Below are 24,514 nucleotides of genomic sequence, written 5' to 3' on the forward strand. Positions count from 1 at the left end.
AAGAAGACAAAAGCTCTGCTATAGGGGGCGATGCCCACGAGGAGACAGTGAAGCCCATGCTGGACCGAGGACGAACAAAAGATGCTGTGGATGAGAGCCCACCACGAAGCCGCACCTCCCGGCAGAGGTGCCGGTGTGCGCAGCGCTGCCATCTCCTGGCTGCAGCTGCCTGCTCAGCCCCTTGCTGGGAGATGGCTCTCGAGGGACCGGCTTTCTTTCACCTGTCACATTCTTCCTGCGAATGCACATTGGAAATTGTGTGCATCGCTGCAAGCAGAGCTTGTCCCGGTGGGAGGTTATAAAGTGCTGACAGTGAATGCAGTTTCTGCCACAGCTCAAATGCTGGCTCCCTGTGTTATTGGAGTGAGGATTTCAGTTTTCCTCATTTGCCAGCTGAGTTTGGCTTCATTAACTTACATCTGCATTTCTGCAGACAGTGAATTTCCTTTCCTTATGGTTATTATACCACCAGCTTCTCACAATCATCAGAGAAAGCTAAGGCAGTAACACATTCTTCACCACTGCTGGCTGCCCATTATTAATTGCCATGCACTGTGCAGTTACTGTCAATTATACCAGCCCTTTATAGTAGCAATCATTTTTTGTATTGTCCTAATAATGCCACAGCAGGTTGCATACAATGAAGGTTTTCTGTTTGTCCTGAGAAAAATATTATATCAAATGTCAAACATCATTTAACGTGCACCAGACAAGGAGATGGTCAGGTTTTCTACAGCTTTTTGTAGTAATATTTTGTTCATTTTACTCTGGGCTGAGGCCAGAACTAGGTTTAGTTTTCTGCAGTAATGCATTCTGAAAATCAAAGAAAATATCAGTTTTCATGAAAGAAAAAGCCAAGCAAGTGGGAGGCTTGCCTTGTATTTGTCTAAATTATTTCTGTTGTATGGTTGACCCTAAAATTCCTGTGAGTACATTGCATGTCTTCTATCATGCAGTCTAGCTTGTAGGAATTTTAACAAAGGCAGAGACTTGTCCTTAAAAACAAAACACATAGATCTATGGGAAGCACAAACAGAGCCCGACAGCACTGTGTGGCAAACTGCTCTTCTCTGTGTTGAAGAAGTACAATTTTTTCTCAGTGGCAGACTTAGCAGTAGCTTCATAGCTCCACTGTAAATCCTGGCTTAAAGATGAAAGCAAATGCTTCCTACCTCTTGCACTGCTGAATGGTCTCTATGTTTCTGGGGAGCGTTTTCTCCTTCAGCTACTATGTTTTCCCCTTGCAGTGGTATCATTGACAACACAGGTGGCAAGATCCTGGTTCAGAAAGTGGCCGGCCACGCTGGTTACCGGGGGAGCTTCTCCAATGGAGTCCGATCCCTGTCACTGCCACGCTGGAGGGAGTCCTTCCTCGTCTCAGGTACTGCGCCAGAGCACCTCAGTTAGTTCTTATCCTGGGCTTCCTATACAGCCTGCAAAGAGAAATACACCCCACCAGAGGTGTGTGGGGCTCAGCCCTCTGCAGGTCTGCCAGAGGTGACAGACAGTCTGGATTGACTGCCCAAGGGCAGCCCAGCTTCTGCTCTTGATGCTTAAAACCTGAGCCTTGGTACCAGTGGGAAGATCTCCCTAACGCACTTGCTCTCCACCCTGACAAGTATTGCTGCTAAGCAAACTAAGTGGCCTTTTGGCCCCCTCAGTCTGCTTCTGCACCTGTGTCTTCTGAAACAACTTGTTCCTGTGCTGCTATTCAGGCTTTGCAGAGAAGCCTTGTGGTCTGTTTTACTCTGAGTTTACTCTGAGAAAGCCATACATTTTCACTGCAGCTGTTGGACACAATGGCCCAGGTTCTCCGAGTTTCTCGTTAAAATTAATATGTATAGTTTATCAATATAAACCTTTAAAATAAAAACTGCCAAGCCTTCTCAAATCATATATAGCCATACTGTATTAATACAAAACCCTATATTAAAAAATGCTATTGTTGTATCCCAACTAAGTTATGAAATTCTCCCACCTCTGTGAGCCAAAAGGTGCTGCTATCTACCCAGTGCAGGGAAATCCAGCTCAATTCAATGCTAATTCCTTTTTCTGCCCAGTAGCTCCCTTGGATTCACTGATGAAATTCATAATTTATATACAATTTCTAAATCTAACCTCTTGCTGCATCCATACAGTGGTTAAGTTCTTGCTGGTCCACACATCTGAAGCTTTGGGATAGGCGTGACCAACTGATGTTAGTTAACTTCATCTTTTTGGGAAAAATCAACAGCTCAAGCAACTGAACAGCCTCTAAAAATAAAGAAATGTTCTTTTCATGTGAAAATTTGTGGACAGCAACAGAGGTTTTAGAAGCTGACCAAAATGAATTGCCATCTGGAGTTTGCATTAATATATTTGGATGCACTTTTACAGCATTTTACCATGGGTACACCAAATTGAGAAGGATTTATTTTGGATGAGTATGGATTTCCTGGAATAGCTGAATTGCTACTTGTACTTGTTGCTGCTTTTTTTTCACAACAAACAGCACATTGTAATTCTGGTACATAAATGAGAAATAAGAACTTTTTACCTCAGCAGCTGCTCACCTATCCTATAAAACTGTAGGAATTTTTGATTTGTAGTAACAAAACTTTGTTCTTAATTAATTAACGAGTTACTACAAAAGATTATACAAGAGAAAGTCACAAGTACACATAAGAGGAGATGATGAAAAATCTGGATACTGATACAGGCATGGTGAGATTTGTCTTTCATACACTTAATTTTATGCATGCTGAGTGGTCCCTCTGATGTAAATGTAGTTTATGAACTAGCTCAAGCATAAACGTGACATAATATAGCCTGTCTCATCTCACATTTCGTATACAAATAAGAAAGGAATTCTTACTATACCTGATGAAAAAGTGGGAATTTTTGAATTTCAGAGAGAAATTCAGAAGTCTAAAACCCCAGGAAGGTTGTGCTATTCATGACAGCAGCCTGCGGCTGCATGCAGTCAGATCTCATTCTCAAAAAGAGAAAAATGGTGTTTTTGTTTTGGTTTGGCTTGCTTTTTTTTCTGCTTTTTTTTTTTTTTACAGTTATGAGTCATAAAAACGCAGAGCTGCATAACGCATTCCCCCATAAAATACAAGTCACCTAAGGCATTAATTTAAAGCTTTAGAGCTTGCACTGAGTCTCCTGTTCTCCATCCAAGTTCCCCTTCATCAGACCAAAAGTGTATGTGATGCTGTACCCTGGGACAGTGCCAACATTTTATTCCTAGTTAGGATATTGTCACCAGGAGTTTGTGATGTTTAAATTGTGAATGAGCATCCACACAAAAGAGCACAGAGGAGGAATCCCTGGGGGACCCAGGGGATGAGGTGGCGTGATTTGGGAGCAGCAGGGGAACAAGGTCTGTCCTCTGGGATTAAAGCAGTCAACACACCAGGAGGTATGCAAATGCACTGGTATTCACTTTCAAGCACTGAAATGCCTTGGCACTCAGCTGAATGGCTCCATTCAGTTTAGTGGGAGTTTCGCAGCTAGTGGGTTAAGAAAATAGAGCTCTAAACCTCTGGCTTTGCTAGTTACAAACAGGCACGAGAGGGTGAGTGGCCACCACACCATAATTCGTACTTCAAACAGACTGAAACTGAGGTTTCCAACCCAGATGTGAACCCATTTTTAAGCATGTTAAGCAAACTCCGGCCTAGACACAACTTCTTCCAGATGACACATCAGTAGAAAGGATGCATTACCATTGCTCCAAAAAGCAGGGCCACATTCAGGTCAGGCTTCAGACCTACCTTTTGACCACATATGGGACACAAGATGATGTTTATCAAAACCCACAGAGCCCAGGAGTACGCAGCTTCCCCATAGCCAGAACCTAGTTTATTTGCACAGTGGCAGTCTTCAGGTTTACATTAGAAGCATCACAAAAAGAGTCTAAATTTAGATCAGATTATTATGCTGCTGCTGCATCTGTGTAACAACTCACCTTATCACTCCGCCGCTGCTGGGGATAAAGAAATGCATTTAGAAAATCATCTACAATCCTATAACATTTTCATCTTTCTCCCAAATTGGAGAAAGAGCTCCTTAGTCCTGCTTGTCTCCTGAGCCCTGTTTTAGCTCAGAGGAAAGTAAAAGTGAAGACCTGCTGTTCTTCACTTAGTCCAGATTCTGTGGGAGACCCAAGGGCAAGGAGAAAGCTCTTTCCAGCTTGTCCATGTATGTTAAAGTACTTTGGTCTTTGCAGGAGCTGTGCTGACTTCCGTGGCTCTACTCTCCATTTACACAACTGCAAATGAGAAATGTAATAGATCCTTAAAGCATTGCCTCATTAGTAACTCAAACTAACTCCTTCATCTAGGGCTTTTTCATGACTGAGATTTCAGAGAACAGTAAAACCAAGGGGCTAGAGACATGCAAAGGGACAAAGGACAGCGCTTCTCAAGCTCCATGGCCATCCCTGCACGTAAAGGACCAGTTTCTCTGGCACATATCCTTCTCTGTGTGCTATCACATGGGGCATAGTTCCCAGTTCCCAGGTGCAGCTCAGTTTGTAGCAGCGAGTTCTGCTGAATGCTGTTGATCTCTCAATTAATTACTAAGGATGACAACTGTCATGCTCACAGTGCCCATATACACCATCTACAAGAATTCACCGAGGGCATAAGGAAAAGCAAACCTATAATCATAACTCAGGTTTTGCAGGAGGTGAAGGCACATCTATCTGAGGTGGTCCAGATGCATGACACAGCACATCAATTTTGCAGAGGAGTCCCCAGGGTCTAGAAGTCCTTTCTAGAAGTCACACCCAAGCTTGCACAGATATTTTGTCCAGCTTTCAGAGGATAGAGCAGTCTTCCCTAAACAGAGCAACACTTTTCATTGAGTGATACAGGTATACCTTGGGAATATACAAACTACCCTAAGAGATGGAATTGCATGGCCACATGTGCCAATAGAGATGGCATCTGGTGTGGCATTAAAAAGATTTGTGGTTTAAAGCTTAACTGGGAAACATACCTCATTGTTTTAAGACAGGACCCTCATTTTAGATCTAAATATAGCAACCATATGTTCCCACACATAAGCACAGTCTTCTCTCACTGTTATTACTGCAAAAGACTGTTGCTAGAAATAGATGTTGCAAAACTGAGGTCAGAGAAGAATGCTGTGTGCTTGACGAAATGAATCCCACATCAAACACACTTTCTAACTCAACTACATATTCGGGCACTGGAAAAGACTACATAGGGAGGCCGTGGGTTTAAGTACAGGTTATACAGATGTTCTTCAGGAACGACCCCCTTATGCTTAACCTTAACCATGTGAGAGCAAAAGAATGAACTAACTGACTTCTTCAAATCCATCCCAGGCCTGTGTTTTCATACTTTCTATCTTTTTTTATGATGCTGGATTTAAGCATTAGTATTTTTAGTGAAACGGTTTTTAGATTCTGCCAGCAGATGAAAGAAATCTTCAAGAAAATGAGTTGGGCAGTGAAGAAGTGAGGTTTGATTCTGAACACATATGTTAGATGAGAGTTTCATTGCAAGAAAGCTTATAATTTTGTTATGCTTTTTTTTTTTTAGAGGGCAAGCCAAGAAAAGGTGTGACATATCCATCAACTCTTGAATATTCTTCCTCAAAAAGTACAGCTGTTAAACCAGGCAAGTAATTATGATGGACTTTTCCTTATATCTATTTACATCTATCTCTTGTAGCATCTCAGTTGTGTAAAGATTTAATTATAGAGAACCTGAAGTTAATGTACCCTTTATGTTCATCAATATTATTATCTCATTCAAGTCTCTCATGTTTTCTTTATATTAAGCACACAGAATTATTCTAGATATATATATATTTTTTTTGTCATGCCCAGTTTCACAAACCTCTGTTCCCACCTACCTTTCCCCTTGCTTTAAGTCAGAGAGTATGTTGTATCTTTCTCCTAGTGCTATTTGTGTTATCTCTTGGGATCTTTGATGTATATAGTACATATATATAATGGATTATAATAATTATTATATAGTAATACAATATTAATGACACAGATGGCAATGCACAGCAGCTTTAGCTAAGGATCATATGATAAGGAATTACTCTGTATAATCACTTTAGCCTGTAGCCTATTCTGTCATACTCAACTCGGTTTAAATAATTCAGTTGTTTTCAGAGGTCTTTGATATCAAGCCGCACACCAGGTGGTAGTTGATATTCAAGTGTCTCTATCATGGAAATGACATTTGTTTGTGCTCCCGGTCACAACTGTGTAAAGTCTAGGCTCTACATAGGGAGTCTGAATGAAAAAATAAATGTCTTCTACTACTACACACTTCCTTATGGCTCTTCTGCTCTTTGCTGAGCCCAAGCCTTTCTGAGCTTATGCACTATAAACAGTGGTATAAGGAAATGCAGTGAAGAAATCTTCCCCGTGTATTCAAATGCTTGTCAATAAGTGCATCCATCCAAGGTTGCACAGTTGTTACTTGGAGTCCTGCTCTTCTCCTGTATATTACTGTTGATCCATGAAAGCAAAGTACAGAGCTCTTTCCTCATCTTTAGGTTTTTATTTACACAAAGACATCTGAATGCTGTAGTTGTTCAGACTGAATATGCATCACCTAAAGCCAGGCCTTTAGTTTATGGTTCCTGCGCATTTACAGACAAGTAGGTACATATTTGTGCATATGTCTTGATGCAGAAACCATTGGCCTAAATATTATGCAGTGCTAGGAAGGAGGCAATACTTTAGAAATTTTGTTTTTTTTATAGGAAGCATTCACTAAAACTACATCTCTCTGTTCCCAAATCTAACCACACTTGAAGTATCAGTCCAAGTACCTCACACCAGAGCAGGAACAATCACATTCAGGATAGAGCTCAGTAGGCTGGAAGCAATGATTTCTTCCACCAGTGAGAAAATTGACATTACATGAAAATCTGTATAGGAATGGGAAGTATCATCAAACCACGTTGCAGTCACAAACAAAATATCAGAAAACTGCTCCTGCAGCAAAGCAAAGATGCAAGTGACTTCCTTCACTTTGTTCCTGAATCAGTTTCATTCAGAATGAATGAAAGTGTTACGATCCTAGCAACAGAAACTGTGCATTCATGCAGAGAAAATCCAGGATGACCAAAGGAGCAAATAATAACTGATATATCAAACACAGTACTTGAAGAGCCTACTGCCTTGCTTTGTCCAACCCTGCGCCACAAGTAGAGATCAGACCACCACAAGTAGTCTTCTCCAAGCCCAGTTTATTCCCACTGCCTCCACGCAGCCATCTCAGCTGTATGCTGCCAGAAACAGTTTGTTCTTGAGATAAGATCTCTGTAATATGGTGCTAGAGCCATCTTGCAATATGGTATTTCATATTTCTTTTTCAATTTTCAGAAAGTTATCTTCTTCCAACTTAAATTATAGAGACCATATTGCACAGCTGGGTATTTAAACCCATTGTATCTAGGTGTTAAAGGCAGTCTTTTGAGGATTACACTTATTGCCAGATTAGAGAAAATCCTACTTCACATCTGATCTGCGCTGTCAGAGATGCACTTTTGGTCCTCATCCTAGGGGCACTGGAGACTCATAGTACCTGATGTTTCTTTAAATGCTGCTGTTGGATACAGTGCCCCTCAAAAGATGGGCAGAGGAGGAAAAACCTTCCCAAAGTTGTAACTAATCACAGCAGGTAAAAAAAAACAATCAAAAGCTACATTTTTTTAAAAAATAGTACAAATTATTAAGTAACCATTAACCCTGGAGCAATTTCTTAAATAGGTCAGTGCTGTCAAAATAGCTAGAGAAGAAAAAAAAAAAAAGAAAGATCAAAATCTTCCAGTACTCAGTCAGACACAAATGCATAGGCGGATTTGTTTGCAGGGTAGCAATAAATGAACTGTAATAAATGTTCCAAGTACTTTGATGACTTTGAGTCTTAGAAGAACAGAAAGATAAAAAATAATTAAAAAAAAAAACAAATCCTTCTAAGCCAGTCCATGGCACTCAGGATGTGGTCCCATGAGGATCTGGGAATGTCAGGCAAGAAAGAGCTACATCTGAATGTGAATTAGTGACTGAAACGTCACATGGTAGGGCATATTCACCAGGCACCCTACACACACCAAGAGCCTGACTCTCATTAATCTTATGAAGATTGGTTTATTGGTAGAAAAAAAAAAAAGAAAAAAAAAAAGAAAAAAAAAAAAGAAAAAAGTGTTTATTGCTCACTTCATAAATTCTGTTGACATTGGCAGGAGCTTTTGGGAAGTCAGACACCTAAATCAGGCACCAACAACATCGGTTGACTACTCTCCAGAGGCACCCATCCATCACTTTTTCTCTCCTGGTGAGGAAGCTCTGATTAGACCAAATAGCCTTTCTAATGCTAGGTGATGGGATGCCTGCTTTTGAGGACACATAATCTCTGAATAGAAAATTTAAAATTGTTTTCTTTCAGATCTGGATTTCCTAATGTCTTCATTTTTTCTGCAGAGCCTAAGAAGCCCGAGCAAGACTTAAAAGCTCTGAAGAGTGCAGGCACCTCTAACACATCAGAAAAAGCACTGGAACAAGGTAGGGGCTGGGAATCTTAGTGCCCTTTTCTACAGAAAGCCCACTGCTTTATCCCATCCAGCCTAGAATGCCCACAACTGTTCATGAGAAGCAGTCTGACACTGGTAACACACAGCTTTACCAGCCTCCACTCCACAGCCTCTTCCCCTCTGAAGTGACCCCATTACATGAGTGCCTGCAACCGCTGCCTGAAGGGCACGGGGCTACTCAGAGCAGAGAGGACAGCCTCACCATTTAATTTCTGCCTGTGCTTTGGGTGAGTTCAAGTGTCACAAACTTCAAAAGCCGGTGTTGCACCTCTCAGTAGTTTCCTCTGCAGAACATGTGTCCTGCAAACCCTGTGCAGATCCTGTGAGGGAGGTGGGCACCCTGCCTGTGGGAGCACTGGGAACAGCTAGCCCTTGGGAGCTCCTCTCCTGTCCCAGGCTCCAGCAGAAACCCAGCCAACAAGTGCCAAGGCAATATCTTTGCCCTGTTCTTACTATGCTGCTTCCCTGGCCCAGGGTTTTCTGCTATGCTTTTAGATTGCAGCCTCCTTGCTCCATGCAGCCTAGGTTATGGAGAGCTGACGTGCCCACTCCTGGCTTCTGCAGCACCACATCACATGGGAAGAATCACTGTGCCCTCTGTCTTCTTGCTTTTGGCGTGGCAGTGTGGAGCAGGGCACTGCTCAGCCCAAAGAGAGCCATTCACGCTGATTTTTCAGCTGAGTTGTTTTGTTTTTCTTCTGAGCTCTCTTTCAGCATTATCCCATTAAAACTGTCTGAGGTCTGAGTTTTTCACTGGCTAGCATTAGGTGGTAATTAATCCACCAGACAGCTTCATGATGGTGCTTTCCAAAAGGAGAACATCCAGCAATAAAATGCAAGCTTGTGCTGTGCAGCAATGAATAGACTGAATAAAGGCACACCATTCCCTTTCAGTGCACACAGCCTGTCAGGCCATCCCCAGGGATACAGGCAGGGAGGAGAGGAGCAAGACTGGGGTGAACATGGAATATATTCTAGGGTGGTTTTTGGTAGATAGATTGAAGAGAACAGGAAAGGCTCCTTTCTAAGATAACAACTTGAAAGAACTGTAATCATGCTAAAAACTTTGTATAATGCTATTTAGTATGCACATTTTTGCAACTAGAATTGTCTGTTCTCACGACAGATGATACACTTTCAAAGTAGTAACAACTGTGAGTTGAGTCAAAGTGAGATGGAATCGGCACCTCCCAGGCGGTGCTCTCCTCTGTGCTCCCCTCAGCCAAAGCCCTTGTGTGTGCTGCTCCTGCCCTGACCCTCTCCTGAATCACCCTCCCCTAAAAGCTGCCTTTCTGCCAAGAGCATTTCAGTGATGCAGTAGGCAATGCATATTTTATTCTGGTCTATGACTCAGAATTGCCATCTTTTATTACCAGATGTCAGTTGATTTCCATTTATATGGACTTTCTAACAGCTTAATTACACTGAGAAAAGATGATGGCAAAACAGGAACTGCAACTGGCTGTTTGAACCACTGCATAGGTCTGAGACATCTGTCAGGCAGCAAGGTTTTCCTGTTTAAAGCAGAGAAAGTATAGAGGAAACATAAGGCTATGACAGGCTGCTGTCAGCACCTCTAGACAGCATCACACAGGCATGCATGGCATGAGGTCCACAGATGAGGATGCTTGTAGACACCCTGAGGAAAACACCAGTGACTTGGTTGCCTTAAAGAGGGAGTGTTACTAATGATGTTTCTACGTGTGTCACATAGAACTTCATAGGGTGATTGTGTTGATTTTCCTGCAGGGGACACAGGCCGCAAGGTGGATCAGACATCACCGGTACCGACACCAACTATACAACTGGCCACCACAACCCCAACCCCAACCAGCACGACCACAGATCCTTTCACCACAACACCAAAGCCAACCACAACACCTGCAACAACCAGAACCACGACAGCTGCAGCTGCAGTCAAGTCTCGACCTGGACTGCAGCATAGGGTCAGAGATACAGGTCAGTAGCATGGCTGTTTGCATTGCTTTCCTCTGACCAACACTTCTGCTAGAATTAAAGGAACAAGGCAGGCAGTTGAACGTACCATTATTTAGTAGATCATGAATTCAGCAGTTCAATGCAGACATGCAGAGTGGATAAAGAAATTAATTCCAGCAGATGGGCTGGAATCAGAGCTGATGGGCTGGAGTCAGAGCTGTACAGCCTTTGAGACGCATACAAAATCAGTGTGCCTCACATAAACATGTGTAGATTCTCCAAGATAAGAGTTCGTCTGCAGTAAACACAGCAATTACGGTTAGTCCTTATCTTTGCATATAATATACTGGCATCTAAACTGATCCATGTAGGAGGAAGCTCTCCATCCTCAAATGCTGTGATAATTTTCAGTTGCAGTAGTCAACAAATATTTCCTTGATTCATATGTCTGGACTAAGCATTCAACAAATAGCTCAATATACATTTTAGATTTAATTCTGTGATAACTTCCAATAAATGAAAGCTATAATATATTTTCTGTAACAACTCTTTGATTTCAAAGGTAAAAACACCGTGATGGAATTATCCTCAATATTTTTGCACACCTGGTTTTCCCTAGTCTTTAATTCTCCCCTATATTTATTATTAGAAAAAAAAAAAAAAAGCAGTTTATTATGGCTCAATAGCTGAAAGTCAAAATATCTTATTTTCAGGTTCTAGCAGCGTCCACCCAGCATATTCATCTGTGGCAGCTGCAGCATCAAGTAAGTACGGTGAAGTGCCACAAAGCATTCGATAAAATGTGTCTTAAGGTGGCAATGATCCAATAACCTTTCAAGCCCCAGCAAAGTCAGTGGTTGAATACAAGCTGGATTTAAACTCAAAAATAAATGCTTGGCCTGATTGTCAGAGATGCTGATCACCCATACCTCTGGGGAAGCCTTTCCAGCAAATTGCTGCATATTTCAGCCTTGAAAAATGCTGGATTTTGCAACACTTGAGATAAAGTGTGTGCTGTTTGAATTGTATTTGCCTATTGCTTCCTTCTGTCTTGCTCTCTTAAAGGAAAATCTCATTTAGTTGTAAGATACATAATACAGATGGCTGCATTGCTGTCTGAACTTAGGGCTGAGAGCTCTGAAATGCTGACTTCAGTTAGACCAATGCTCTTTTGGAAACCTTAGGCTGTGGTCCTGAGCCTGGCATAAATGTGATGTTATTCCTGGCACGCCACTTGTGTTTTTGACAACAGAGTGGTGGCTGTTCAGAGCTCTGTATCTTCATCCAGAAGTCTGCTTCCATTCCAGCCACAGGCGGCAATGCAAACATGTAGAGGAGATTGCCCATACAATGTGTAATTGCTCAGCTGTGCAGTCAAGGAAAGGAGAACGTTTTCAATTATTTGCAAGTTTCTGAGTATGAGGATATGATTGCTTTTGAATGAAAGGGAGCTAGGAGGTTTTACACTCTGTTGCTATTTCTGAGTGCCTAGAGCTTGGTTCTGCTCTCACACACCTAACTCTGGCCATCCCTGCAGCCGAGTAATTCAGAGCCAAAGCACGTGGCAGGCATCTTCTGGCCAATTCAGGTCTTGAGGGAAAGCACCATTAAATCAAACTCAGCTGCGAGCCCAGAAGTCTCCTACCTCACTACGTCTGCCTAGAAAGTCTGCCCGCACCATGAGCATCCCCCTTCATCAATTCCCTTCTGCTTGGAGGGCTAAGAACAAGGGACCCTGCACACCCAGACCAGCAGACCATGCTCCTGCCCTGCTCCACGGGGTTAATCTTACTGCATCAAATGTGCAAGTATGTGAATGGCAAGATTAACAGAAGTGCTAACACAATTCAAAGCAGATTAGTCTCAGTGAGAAACTGCATCATTCGGTACCTAATGTTCCTGTAAACCTGGTCCTGCTTGTTGCTTTCTTCTATTTCATGTTCCCTCAGGCTGAGCAAAAAAGAGGACATTATTGTCTTTTACTGACAATTAGAAAAACCCATCTGAGATTACCCAGTCAGTAAGAGATGTGTGTTGAAGGTGAAGTTTTGGCAACACTGAAATCGTGGAGACCTACTTCTGGCTTCATGGACTTCATTTCTAGAACCATGTCCAGCATGTCACTGCTCAGCATCTGGCTTCCTGAATTAGCCTGATCTCTTCTTGATTCTGAAGGAGAACAGCTTGTTGAAAACAAACAAATAAAACCAGAACAAACAAAAAGTGCAAATCTACTTTTGAAGCTATAACCACACAAGCAGTTAATCAGTTTTCTCTGTCTGAAGAGTCTTTTGAACTCACTCCTGTTATTCAAACTGAAGTTTCTGATGTTGCCCTTGGGCATAACCAGAGTTTGGCTTGACCAAACAGAGTCAAATGTTCTGTACATCTTGGCTCACAGGGATTTGCAGACCTACTTCTCACAGGGCATTCACAGTTCACCTGCAAAAGACACTTCAGAAGTAAATAATGTTAAAACAGAGCACAGTCAGAAGGAGAACAGCTGTGTCTGCTGTTAGCTAAGGTGTTTTCATTTCCAGCCACTGGTACTGGCAAAAGTTCACAGGGGCAAAAGCAAAGCAGGACTTGCAGCTTAGGGCATTGGAGCAGGGACAGAACTCCATCCTAGCTCTTCCTCTTCTTTCCCCTTTATCTTCTGTTTCTGTCAAAGATGTAGAATCACCAAAATTTATGAGACTGCTCCATCAGAGGACTCCTGCATTAAAAACTTCAATGTGACAAAACTGCTAAATGAAAAAAACACTGATGTATCTAGCTTGGCATTTGACAGCTTATTCCTCCTTACCTGCCCTACTAAAGAGTGCACAGCTCACCAGTGCAGTATGCAGCACAGGAATATCCTGAGGAGGAAGCAGCAACAGGAATGGGCTCTGAAAGTGGATACAAAGCCTATTTTGCTCTGGGCACAACTCAAATTTCAGCTGTGCTCTGGTACAACAACAGCTTCTGCCTCTTTCCGACAGCAGTTAACCCAGCATGCTCGCAGGGGCCATGAACACTCTTGCCTTCTCCCGTCCCAGCTCTTCAAGCAATTTTCTGCACAGCTGCTTGGACCCTAGATAAGGATTGATTATAAATCCAGTGCTTCTGTGACCACTGTGATCACAGTCATGTCTCCATCTTCTGTGCCAGACCGAAGCACTGAGCTGGCACCTCCACATAAGGCAGCAAGTGCCTGCCGTGCGCTCCAGCTCAAGTTCAACCATTGCATCTCTTTTCAGCCAGTGACCCCAAGCTGCCTACCACTGTACACTGCTGTGCTTTCATCCCCAGCTGTGACTCATCATAGTAGTAAGAGTAGAAAGAAAAGAAAAAGAGGAAAGACAACATCATTGAAAGCAGAATAGAAAGCACTGAAAACTCTCAGCCAACAGTGCAAAAACATCAAGGCTCATATATATAGGAATAAGGGAAGCACAGGATAAGGGGGATAAGAGCTCCATCTGGACACTAGGTGGAACAGCTAGAGCTTGGGTTTGGATGCTGCCTTCCCCCCAGGTTAACTCTGACTGCTCAGCCCACCAGCGGTGCAGACCAAGTTGTGGGGTGCAGTTGTGTTATTTGCACAGAGTAGTTGCTCACCTTTTCACGTGAGTTTCCATCATCTGTAAGGAACATCCCAAAATGCAATTCTCTCTGCTGCCCTGCCATCCTTTCCTGCCTCCATGCTTCCCACTCACTACAGACTTGCTTCCAACCATGGCTGGGATCAGCCTCTGTGGCAGATCAGAGCTCTTCTCCAGCATGGTTGCATTTTGCTGATCGCAGCCCTGATTGCCACTGTTTCCAGAGCTGGTTTTGGATTTGCCTTGCATGTTCCTTCCTTGCCCTGTTAGCCACACATTACATACAGCCATTCTTGCTGTTTACCACCACAGCATTGATCTTAAATGGAACATCTCTAATTGGGGTGGTTTAAAAGGTTTCTCTACTCCACTGCCTTTGTTTTTTGGCCCATTTCTTGCGATCACTTGGTTACTGCCTGTCCCCAGTTCAACTCTGTGCAAGCCTTTGGCTTGCACAGAGCTCTGCTTTAACAGACACACAATTTCATGCCACAGACTCTCTGGCTTTCCAAATCAAAGGAAGAACAAGCCTTGTAGGCCCTGGAAACATGATTACCACTTTTCCCCTCTACTACTACAATACTCCTCCCAGCAAAAACTAGCATACTGCAGGGATGCCTTGGGGTGGCACAACAAGAGCAAACAGCCCCGTGGGCCCAGCAACACCCAAAAGGAGCAAAGAGGGCAAGCCAGGCTGCTCAAGGGTGTGGAGGCACTAAGCAAAAACTGTGGCACACAACACTTCTGAGCTAATCTTTCTCAGCCTCTTGTACTCTGTTTCTACCGACCTTGTAAATTGTGTTACGTAGACATTCAGGCTCAGCTGTGACAAACCCAAACCGAGGCAAGCTTTCAGGCGCAAAGCTAATTTTCTTCCAGCTCTTTGGCATGTACCCATCTTGGGTATGGAAAGCATGCCCACCTCTGTGCAACACTGCTGCATAAGCAGACCTTCCTCTCCAGAACCTGAAAAGGCAGCCTCTGCCAGCTGCAGATCACCTGGAGCCAGAGCTAGAAGCCTAGAGAGTTCAGAAGTCTGGCAGATGAGCCTGCGATTTACTAAAACAGGATCTCTTTGGCTTCCAGAGTTTGCAAGCTCTCTCAGCACAGCGTGTAAAATCCCATCAAAGGACTTCCACTGGCCTGTAAAGATTTGAGATTGGGTCATGCATAAAATATTTGCTGTCACTAATTTTGCAATATCAAGTCCCCGGGGAGCACCTGTTCCTGTTTCCTGAAACAACCATTCAAAATGGTCTCATTTATGATATTTTATTGAGAAAAATATCTTGCAGACCCCCACCCAGTGTTCACAGAAGTCAGGTACACATTCCCACTAATTTCAGCAGGTTTTGGAATGTTAAGGTGTAAATTTGTTAACAAACTTCATAAAAATAAGTAATGAGAAGAAAAGCATGATTGAAGACATGATCTTCTGCAAGCATTTTGAGCCTTCAGTATTTTTGTACAATGGGAATTTAATGTATTAACCCAATCACCTTAAAAAAGCATTTTGTATAGACAGTGATGAAGACACTTTAGACACATTAATTCTCCCACATTATTTTTATCATTGTTTCATTATTTACAGTCTGCCTGCTTGCACTCACCGTCTCTTGTCTCACATGGTAAGCTCTCTGCAGGAGGAGTAGTATCTGGTCTGGATGTTGTTTTGTTGTTAACCTTCCTCACATAGCCAGCACAACTGGATAGTACTGAAATAGAAATAAAACCAAATAACAATTGTGAGCAATTGAGTTAAGGAAACTTAGAAAGGAAAGTAAATCACAACATTAACTACAAACACCTTAAATGTAAACCAAAGGCATTTATAAGTAATTTTCATAACTGAATGTTAACTAACGTATGTGACAGACAGAGCAAGGCAATTATTTTTTAAATTTATTTAAAATGTATAGTGTTAACATCTCAGAAAGGATATTAATGAAAACTCTCTATATATGAACCATTAGTTCAGATAGCTATAAAATGAGATTCATTGAGAATCCCATGTAGCAGTAGTCCTGCACCAAACATGGTACAAATGACACTTCTCCATTTTGATGTCTACAGGACAGGTTCAGGCTGCACAGGGAAGAGGACTGAATACAGGTATGTATTCTACTAATAATAACTACTACATTTTTTTATTGCTAGAACACTTTGTCTTTTGGTTCCATGTACTAACCAATACAATATTTTCAAAGCATTCAGGGGCCCTTCCACATCTACAAATAACAGGAATATTTTACGACCCAGTACAGGTAAGCAATTGCTTCTCTGATTTCTCCTTGTAGCTAGTTCCACCACTTGCATCTACTGAGCAGATATCACAGTGATTATTGCATGACAATAGTGTAACTTTCTTAAAAAAATAAAAATAAAGCAATGGGAATAATTAAACCTAGGTTTGTTCCCACAACAATACCCTAAACCCATTTATATGAGTCTTTTAAAAAATTTGTTGTTGCAAAATGACAGGGGAACTTTGTGCCTGGGGAAGCTTGGGGTCCATCGGTCTGACCCTACAAGTTCTTTCAGCTTCCAGCCCCTGAGCATGGCCAGCATCTCAGGATCCAGCGCCCCTTGCTCCAGTGCACAGGAGAACTACAGCACCTACTAATATTCAGTCATTTCTTCTGCTTTTGCCACCCTTCTTAAGCTTTTAAATTCTTTGGCTTTTTTTTTCTTTTAATCCTTAGTTTCAATTTTCCTTTTCCATTTTGTTTGAAAACACATACAGAAAGATAATTCAGGGCCCCCATATTCTTGGTGGTCCTGCTTCTCTCTCCTGGCCAGATGACATCTAACCTCACACTCTTTCTCAAACCACACAGGTATTCAGCGCCAAGAGCCTGTTGCTGCTTTCCGGAGGCCTGCTGGGTCTCCAGCCCACCTAGGTGAGCCAGACTGCTAGGAGCAGGTTTTCTGCTCACTTTCATGGTTTTAGTAACCCCAAATTAGCCCACAAGCTAATTAGCAGAGGCAGCTCTGCAGATGGTTTCTGTGCGTGCTGGAGAAGCACCAGGGCGAGCCTCCTGCACTGAATACCAACTAGCAGCTTCCAGGACAAGAAGGCAAAGGACAGCTATGTCACTGGCGAGCTGTTGTTTCAGGCCGTGGGAATCAACATCTACCACAGTGTTTGCAGTTTTCCTTATTTGTTAGTCAAAATGAGGAACAAAATCCCAGCCCCGTGCAGCCTATCGGGTCTATGATCAAGCTAAATTTCGTTCTGTTCCTGCTATTCCTGGGAGCCTCCAGGCTGATTGCAACGCAGAGATTGCCTTTAACACTGAGGGGAGAGACATCATCTATGCTTTCCTTCTTCCCTGGCTGTGCAACTCACCAGCTGCTTCATCAGCAAGCAGCCCTTTCAGTGGGTGCTCTGGATGCCTGCCGAAAACTTCACGTGGCTCCAGAGCACTGGGTTCACATGCAAACACCAGCTCTGCTTTGATGGATAGCAGAGCTTCTCAGGGGTGGCTTTTATCCAGGAGCAGCCAGAGCAGGGAGTAGGACGAGAGCACAGGCAGCTAAATGCCCTGGGGGGGGAGAGGCTGTGAGGCCTGGGGGTGTACCTGGGGCCTTGACAGCTCTGGTGAGCTCTGGGAGGTGCAGGAGAAGCACAAAAGGGCAGAGCCAAGGGTTCTGACAGTAAGGCTCAAGGACATCCTCATGCAGTAGGACTTCCTGAGAAATAGAGGCTAGTATAAGCTTGCCCAGCAGTCTCTCCATCAAAACAGCCGTCTAGCCGTCTGTAGTTGACCTAGTTACACCCTATTTAAAATGGACACACTCCTGCTCCTCCTGAGATTATTGTTAATCTCACTTTTACTCTGTTCCTCGTTGTTTCAGTCTCAGCCTCTTCCCTCTGGTTTCCATCCATAATTGTCTTTCTCATATTCTTTTTTTTTTTTTTTTGTTATACCAATAGCACAACCATTTCCTTTTACTAATCTCACATTTGTTGCCAATCTTCTTTGCCCTTGTCAAAATCCAGTGCCCACCTTCAGAGGGGAAACAGCTATGTGCCTGTACAGTATATCAGAACAAATATGTTGCCTGCAAAAGTGCCAGTCACAACAATGCACTAATTACACAACACCATCTACAGGGGAGAGAGCACCTGGGATGGTAGACCTGCCCCGCTGACGGGACACAAACAGGAAGAGCCCTATGATCTGGACCAAAGGATGTGCTGGCTAGTCCTTCGTCCAGCCAAATCTTTGCCAGAGAAGCAGGGGAATGCAGCACTGAGGCATGTTTAAATAAAAATCAGAGTTTGACCCCAACCAAACATATCTGCTTAAGGCACCTTAAGATCCCCCCCAAGATGATTTGAAGCACAAATTTCCCATAAGAAGTTACTCTGTTTCCTCAATCACAGAACAAGAAGGAAAAACCCATAAACATACACTTGCTTATTCCCCATGAGTCCTGATCCTGTTTTTTTCAGCCCAGGTTCTGGCAGCTCTTCCAAGCAGTTGCTTCACTGTTGCTTCAGCGTTGCTTCCAAGCAGCCAGTTTCTCTCACGATCAAAGGGAAATTCCTGGACAACTCCTTGCTTTCTTGGAAAGGAGAGTTGTTTTTCTTGATTCTGTGAAGCGAGCACATGCCGGTCAGCAAACAACAGTGACTGGGTCTGTGGGTTTGGCCAAGCTGTCGAGGAACTTCCTCTCTCCAGCTCAGGTTAGCAAAAAGGTTTGCTTGGAAAACGCCCATCCTGACACACCATTCATCTGCTCAGCTTCTCCCTACCTGTTTTTAAGAAGCTCTTGATATTACACATCAACTCTCTTGATATCCTGTGCTCACCTAGCCCAGATTTTTTTTCCAAGACAATTACGCGATTATTAAATATATAAACATATCAGTCTTGTAGTATTTTAAAAATAAACCCTTGATTCTTATAGGCATCATTAAGGGAAAAAAGAAAAAAAAGAAAAAAGAAAAAAAAAAAAAAAGAAAAAAAGGCCTTTGCAACTTAAAAGAATACTAATTTTCCTTCCAAAGCACATTTCATTGAGAGCTTGCTTTGTGATGTGTCTAGGACTACATCCAAGAACAGAGCTTTTGCCTAGATTTACATATCACTTAGAAATTAGTGCATTCTTCATGTTTGCAGCCAGCTACCCCAAGTCCTTGGCACTTAACTACTGCTTTTCTTTATTAAGGTCTTCTCACCACAGAAAGTTTTCAAAGGATGTGAGCCATAAGAAGGCTGCTCAAAGAAGCCATAGACAGCTCTCCCTCATAGGGAATTGGAAGGACCCACAGTTGTCTGAGTCAAACTAGTTCTTGAGAAGACCTGATCTAGAGGTCCGGCATTACTCCCACTGACAAAAAGCAGTCTTTTCCTGAAGTTACTGAAAACCATCTGTTTTTTCTGAGGTTAAAGTCAGATAAGCTTGAGGAGCCTGTGCTGCAGCCACACAGCCTTGCACTGAGGGTAACCCTTGGCTACGAGCTGGCAGCAGAAGCAAGCCTGTGATTCACTGCACAGGCACATTCCCTTGCTCTACATCCTTCAGCTCACTTCTCTGCTTACAAGGGCAGATGTTTGCACAGCTCCTATGCTCATTTCATGTGCAGTGCAGTTCCTGCACTTTTTCTCCCTGAAACTCACAGCAGTGTGTTTGTAAAGAAGGCTCAAGAAGTGTTTGTTTGTTCTTGATTTACTCTTTGGCCTTTTTTTTTTTTTTTTTTTTTGAGCCAGTCAGGCTGAGAACTGGCTTCATTAAAATCTTTTCTTTTAGCAGCCATTGGACACTTCTCAGCCCTCTCTGAGCACGAAGCAAACCTTTTGAGATTGTCTTCTCACAAGATAGCTTCACTGAAATCCATTTTCTTAGTGACAGAGGTCAGAAAATGTGTTGCCTGCTGGTAACAAACAAGCACCAGACCTTTGCTGTGGATAGGGTTGTCCTGCTCCACAGCCACCATCCCTACCTCCACTCAGTGCTCATGACTCTCCTCAGGGACGTACAGAATGCTGGCCAGTAATCCTGCCTAGGTGGTTGATAAAGTAGGAATAGTTCTCCCATTTTTCCTTCTCTGTTACCCACTCCTGTCCTTCCTTCAGCCTACTTCTCCTCCTGAGTAAAATCACAGCAAAACTTGTGTCTATATCATGACTGATTTCCCAGCCTTTCACTTTCTCAGTTTTCCAAATTCATCGTAGTGCATCTAAACAGTGCTCACTCAGCATGAAGAGGGAAGAGGGCCTGGAAAAATCACCTTAGCCATGAAACGCATCAGGGGTTCCTCCTATCTGAAGGGAGAGCACGTGTTTATTCAGCAATCTCACTCATGCAGCAAATCTCCCTCCCAAAGAACCTGATAGCTCCTAACTGGTTTGACAATCACATGGCAAGGTGATTCTCTGGCCTAGTGTTTCACTAGGCCAAAGGACATTGGCAAGCCCACAGCTCCTTTATTTATTTATTTTTTTCCCCAAACCTACGTGTGGTTCACCCACTCGCTCTAGTTCAGAGTACATCAGCTGCCAGTCTAGTCAGGGAAACATCACTTCTTGGAAAAGTTCTTCAGCATGTTCCAAGAACAGAGGCAGTTTGGGGTTTATTCATGAAATCATCAATTCTGATGGAGTTTTCCCACGCCTGATAGGCTGCAAACAAGGTTTAGATGCCTTCTTTGGGTTTCTATGGGTTTAAATGATACAGAGATCAGTAGGTGGGAGACACATGCAGATTTTCAGTGGGAAACAATCTAGGCCAAGCAAAAGTATACTGAAGTCGGTATACTGCTTCAGTGTCAGTGAAGAGGAACAAAACCAAAATAGATTTGAAGAGGCATATTTAAACTCATAAAAAAGATGACTGCTTTGGAGGCAGTGATGTGAGGCTGTTAAATATGGCTTGAAATGTGTTCGTAAAGGTTTCCAGGTTTACTGATTTCCTTAGCTCCTATTTGTTAATGGTGATTCACCGTATGAATTGACCTTTTTAAATTGAGCCAGAGCTTTGTAATCTCCAGTAATTCCATTATTTTCAGTAACACTTTGTCTTTTCTTTCATGTGTGAAAGCAATGGAAACAGACTTATGGAAACCTGGACTGAGCCTTTTTGACACAGGTAAATATTTAAGACATTCAGTAACTAGTCTGGGAATAATTGGTTTCCATCACACATGCGGAAATCTAACACTATTTATCAGGCCCACGACACTGCTGATAACAATCTCATTTTAAGAAGTAATTACAGTATTTAAAATGATAAATGAAGTATGTTGTTTACATCTTAGTAGATAAAATTACTCTGAGCTTTCATCATTCTGAAATTCCTGCCTAAAGCAAGAACAAAACAGGTGTGCTCTGGAAAGACCTACTGCAGGAAAGGGGTTCAGGCTGCTGAAATCCTTTTTAAAATAAATTATTTTGGTAATGCCACAGGTCAGAAGGCAGTCTAAAGATGCATTCAGAGAAAAAGCTGACAAATTATTCTGATACCAATGTACTTAACAAGGGAAAGCATTCAGATGAGGATTGAGCAGTTTAAACTGAGTATAAAGAATAGCACATACTGAGCATAAAGAATAGCACATAAAATTTTCTAACATTTTAGCCTTAAAAAGTGAAAACATGGAGAAGACTGCATTTTTAGAAAGTGAGAGTTTGAGTGAGAAAAAAAAATACATTTGTTTCAGGCTCAGAGAAAAAAAAAGACTTGAGTAACCCACAACCTGATACAAGTCCCAATACTGACCATATTTAAGGGACCCCTTTTCTTGGGAACATTTAAAGGAGACTATGCAAAATACGTGGCAATTCATCATAAGGCATTCTTATAAGGAACATCCCGTGTAAGACATCTTTTCCCTCACCAGTTTTGTTGAGAAGGCTGTGCTGTGCTGGTGGCCCTTGCAAAGACCATTCCCTTGAATGCTCTGCTTACTTCAAAGCCCCGGCGTGACTAATCCTTGTGCTGGCTGCTATGAGCAGCATTGCCCATTTGCATTAGCTTGCAAATCCAGTGTCAGTAGCTGTGGCTGTTTAGTCAAAATTTGCGTCAGCCCAAACAAGAACAGATTTCCCTTCTCTAGCAGCAGCACACTAAGCCAGAGAGAGGATGTGTTTCTATCTGTTGGAGCTTAAGTCTTCCGTGTGTTTATTTAGAAAAAGCTACAGTGCTAATGCCAGTGGTACAGAGGGGCATTTTGAGACAGCAAATGACAGACTGCATTAAATGTAGTGAAAGGTTAGGTGTGGGAGAAGGGATGTAGTATTAATAGGTTCTCAGAAACTGAAGTGCCTGTGTGATAAAGTCTGATGAATTCAGATTGTCACTTCAAAGGACTGGTTTCTGGCGCACATCTAGTCGCTGCTGTCTTACTGAAATGAATGGGAAGTTTAATAAGCATGGACAGCTGTGACAATCAGTGAAGGGAACTTTAATTAGCATGGAGGAGGCTGCCCATGCACTGAGCTGAAATTCCCATGGCAATTACAACATTAAATTGGACTGGCAGAGCAGGGCGGCCCGTAGACACTGACCACATCCCCAATTAGCGGGGAAGGTTATTTGGCGGGTGACCTTATTGTTACACCAAGCATAAATCAGCCTGCTGACCCACGGCCTTAGGAACTGGTAACAGCGCTCGTCAGGGCAAGAACGAGGAGAGCCGTGCTGCCCACGCGTGGGCTTGCTGTGCTGACATCAGCTCACATCAGCTGATCAGCTGTGCGCCCGGTTACAGACCGCAGATTTTATCAGGTGCAGCTAGATGTGTAGGGCAGATAACTATGAATTGACTTCCTCATACCACTTGGTTGTGAGAGTGAAAGGCACGTGCTTATATCTAACTGCACGGCAGCACTAAATCCACCTACTTTATGTTCTTCGAGTAAGGCAGGCGCAGGGGGCTGCACGTACACGGTGCCAGGCTGGCACATGCTGGGCGCTGTGAGATGGAGCGTGGTGCTGGTCTGCTACTGAGGAAACGTCCCATTTCTGCCTGATTAAAGGCCATGCTGGAGCACCCACAGTCATGAGGACAAGCTGCTGAGTATTTCAGGCTTTAAAGAAAAAAGCACAGTCATTTTCCTCTGCTTGACAAGGAGAGGTTATGCACAGCTCCAAGACATTTCTTCCTTTATGTTTTTTTCACATTGCCCATTGCCCACTCCAGTTCCAAGTGTCATAACCAGTGCTGCCAGCAAAAAGAGCCATCACCTTCCTACAACCCTGCATCTCCTGCCAGCCCACGCCCCCCACATGGCTGGGGCTGAGTGGCACTACAGAGCGCCCCATGTCACTGCCAGCTGCTCTCCTTCCTTCCAGCTTCAGCTCAGTTGTTTTGCTGTCATCAGTGTGAGAGAGCACAGGGCTCCTCACTGAGTACCCCAAAACCGTGGTGTGACCCTGTGTATGATCCAGCATGACCCTCAGGCACCCCTTGCACACCCACTCCCTTGTGCGGAGCCATGTCTGCATCCTCATCACACCTGCAGGCCCTTACACCCTCACCAGCTGCCGGATGGAAATGGCCCCGCTGCCCCCAGCCCCTCCAAAAGGCAGGGAGGGGACAGACCTAAGAGCAGCAAAAAGAAGAGTTAGGTCAACCCAGGTCTTTTTCTGGGCCCAGAACTGAGCATATACTTCTATTTAGAATAACCTCAACTCTTGAAAGATAGACCAGTCTGTATATATATAAAAAATATATAAACAAATAAATATACATATATAAATATACACACACACAAACATTACTAGGCAAGGCAAAAGGACTAGGAGCTAGGTTTATTTGGCCAGATTTCTTTGCCAAATATTTTCTCCGACCTCAATTTACAATTAATAAATTCTCAGATGAACCAGGCAAATGGAAGTGGGACTGGTGGGAGCTGAAGCTTGTATTTTTCCCCCTGTTTTCTTGAATGTTCCCTGCATTATTACAGCTCAGTCTTTAGGATCTTCAACAACCAGCTCAGGTGGTCCAGGATCTCCGAGCTGTTACAGCTCTTATGCTAGGGTTGCTGGAGGCTGACTGCTATGGAGAGACAAACCCTGCAGCACCTTGCAACTTCTCTTATATATGAAGGTCACGCTTTCTGAAATTACCTCTCTACTGTCTCTCTCTGAACACAGTAGTCTTTCCTTGACTTGATGAAGATTTAAGGAAGTCTTCCTTTTACTCCTTTTATAAAAACAATATGCAACTTGCAGAAATAATTATTTTGACAAACTGCTCCTTGGCGAGTGTTTGGTTTGGGGCTTGTCTGATCATTGCTGCCTCTTTTAAGGATTATCCCAGATAAATCCCACTAATCTTGCCATGCTCTAGTGAAAAGGAACAGCTTTTTGTCTTTGCTTGGGAGTGAGATGCTGCGTGGTTGGAGACACCTCCCCAGACATTCAGTACATGGGTGAAGTTCAGCATTTTCAAACCCTTTAAA

General features: G+C 43.1%; 1 protein-coding gene across 3 annotated transcripts in view; it reads left to right on the forward strand.

The window, feature by feature from the left end:
• Positions 1–24,514, forward strand: part of VIT (vitrin) — a 54,099-nt gene that overhangs the window by 19,094 nt on the left and 10,491 nt on the right. Inside the window, exons 5-13 of one of the 3 annotated variants that reach the window (XM_068676426.1) lie at positions 1,248–1,381; positions 5,556–5,633; positions 8,465–8,545; positions 10,324–10,533; positions 11,226–11,276; positions 16,173–16,211; positions 16,307–16,363; positions 16,937–16,999; positions 21,150–21,197. In XM_068676426.1, coding sequence (XP_068532527.1) covers positions 1,248–1,381; positions 5,556–5,633; positions 8,465–8,545; positions 10,324–10,533; positions 11,226–11,276; positions 16,173–16,211; positions 16,307–16,363; positions 16,937–16,999; positions 21,150–21,197 — 761 coding nt within the window. The remainder of the gene's footprint in view (positions 1–1,247; positions 1,382–5,555; positions 5,634–8,464; positions 8,546–10,323; positions 10,534–11,225; positions 11,277–16,172; positions 16,212–16,306; positions 16,364–16,936; positions 17,000–21,149; positions 21,198–24,514) is intronic. The other 2 variants (XM_068676427.1, XM_068676428.1) reach the window with 2 other exon arrangements.

The sequence above is a fragment of the Anas acuta genome, chromosome 3, assembly GCF_963932015.1.
Source record: "Anas acuta chromosome 3, bAnaAcu1.1, whole genome shotgun sequence".
NCBI classification, from domain to species: domain Eukaryota; kingdom Metazoa; phylum Chordata; class Aves; order Anseriformes; family Anatidae; genus Anas; species Anas acuta.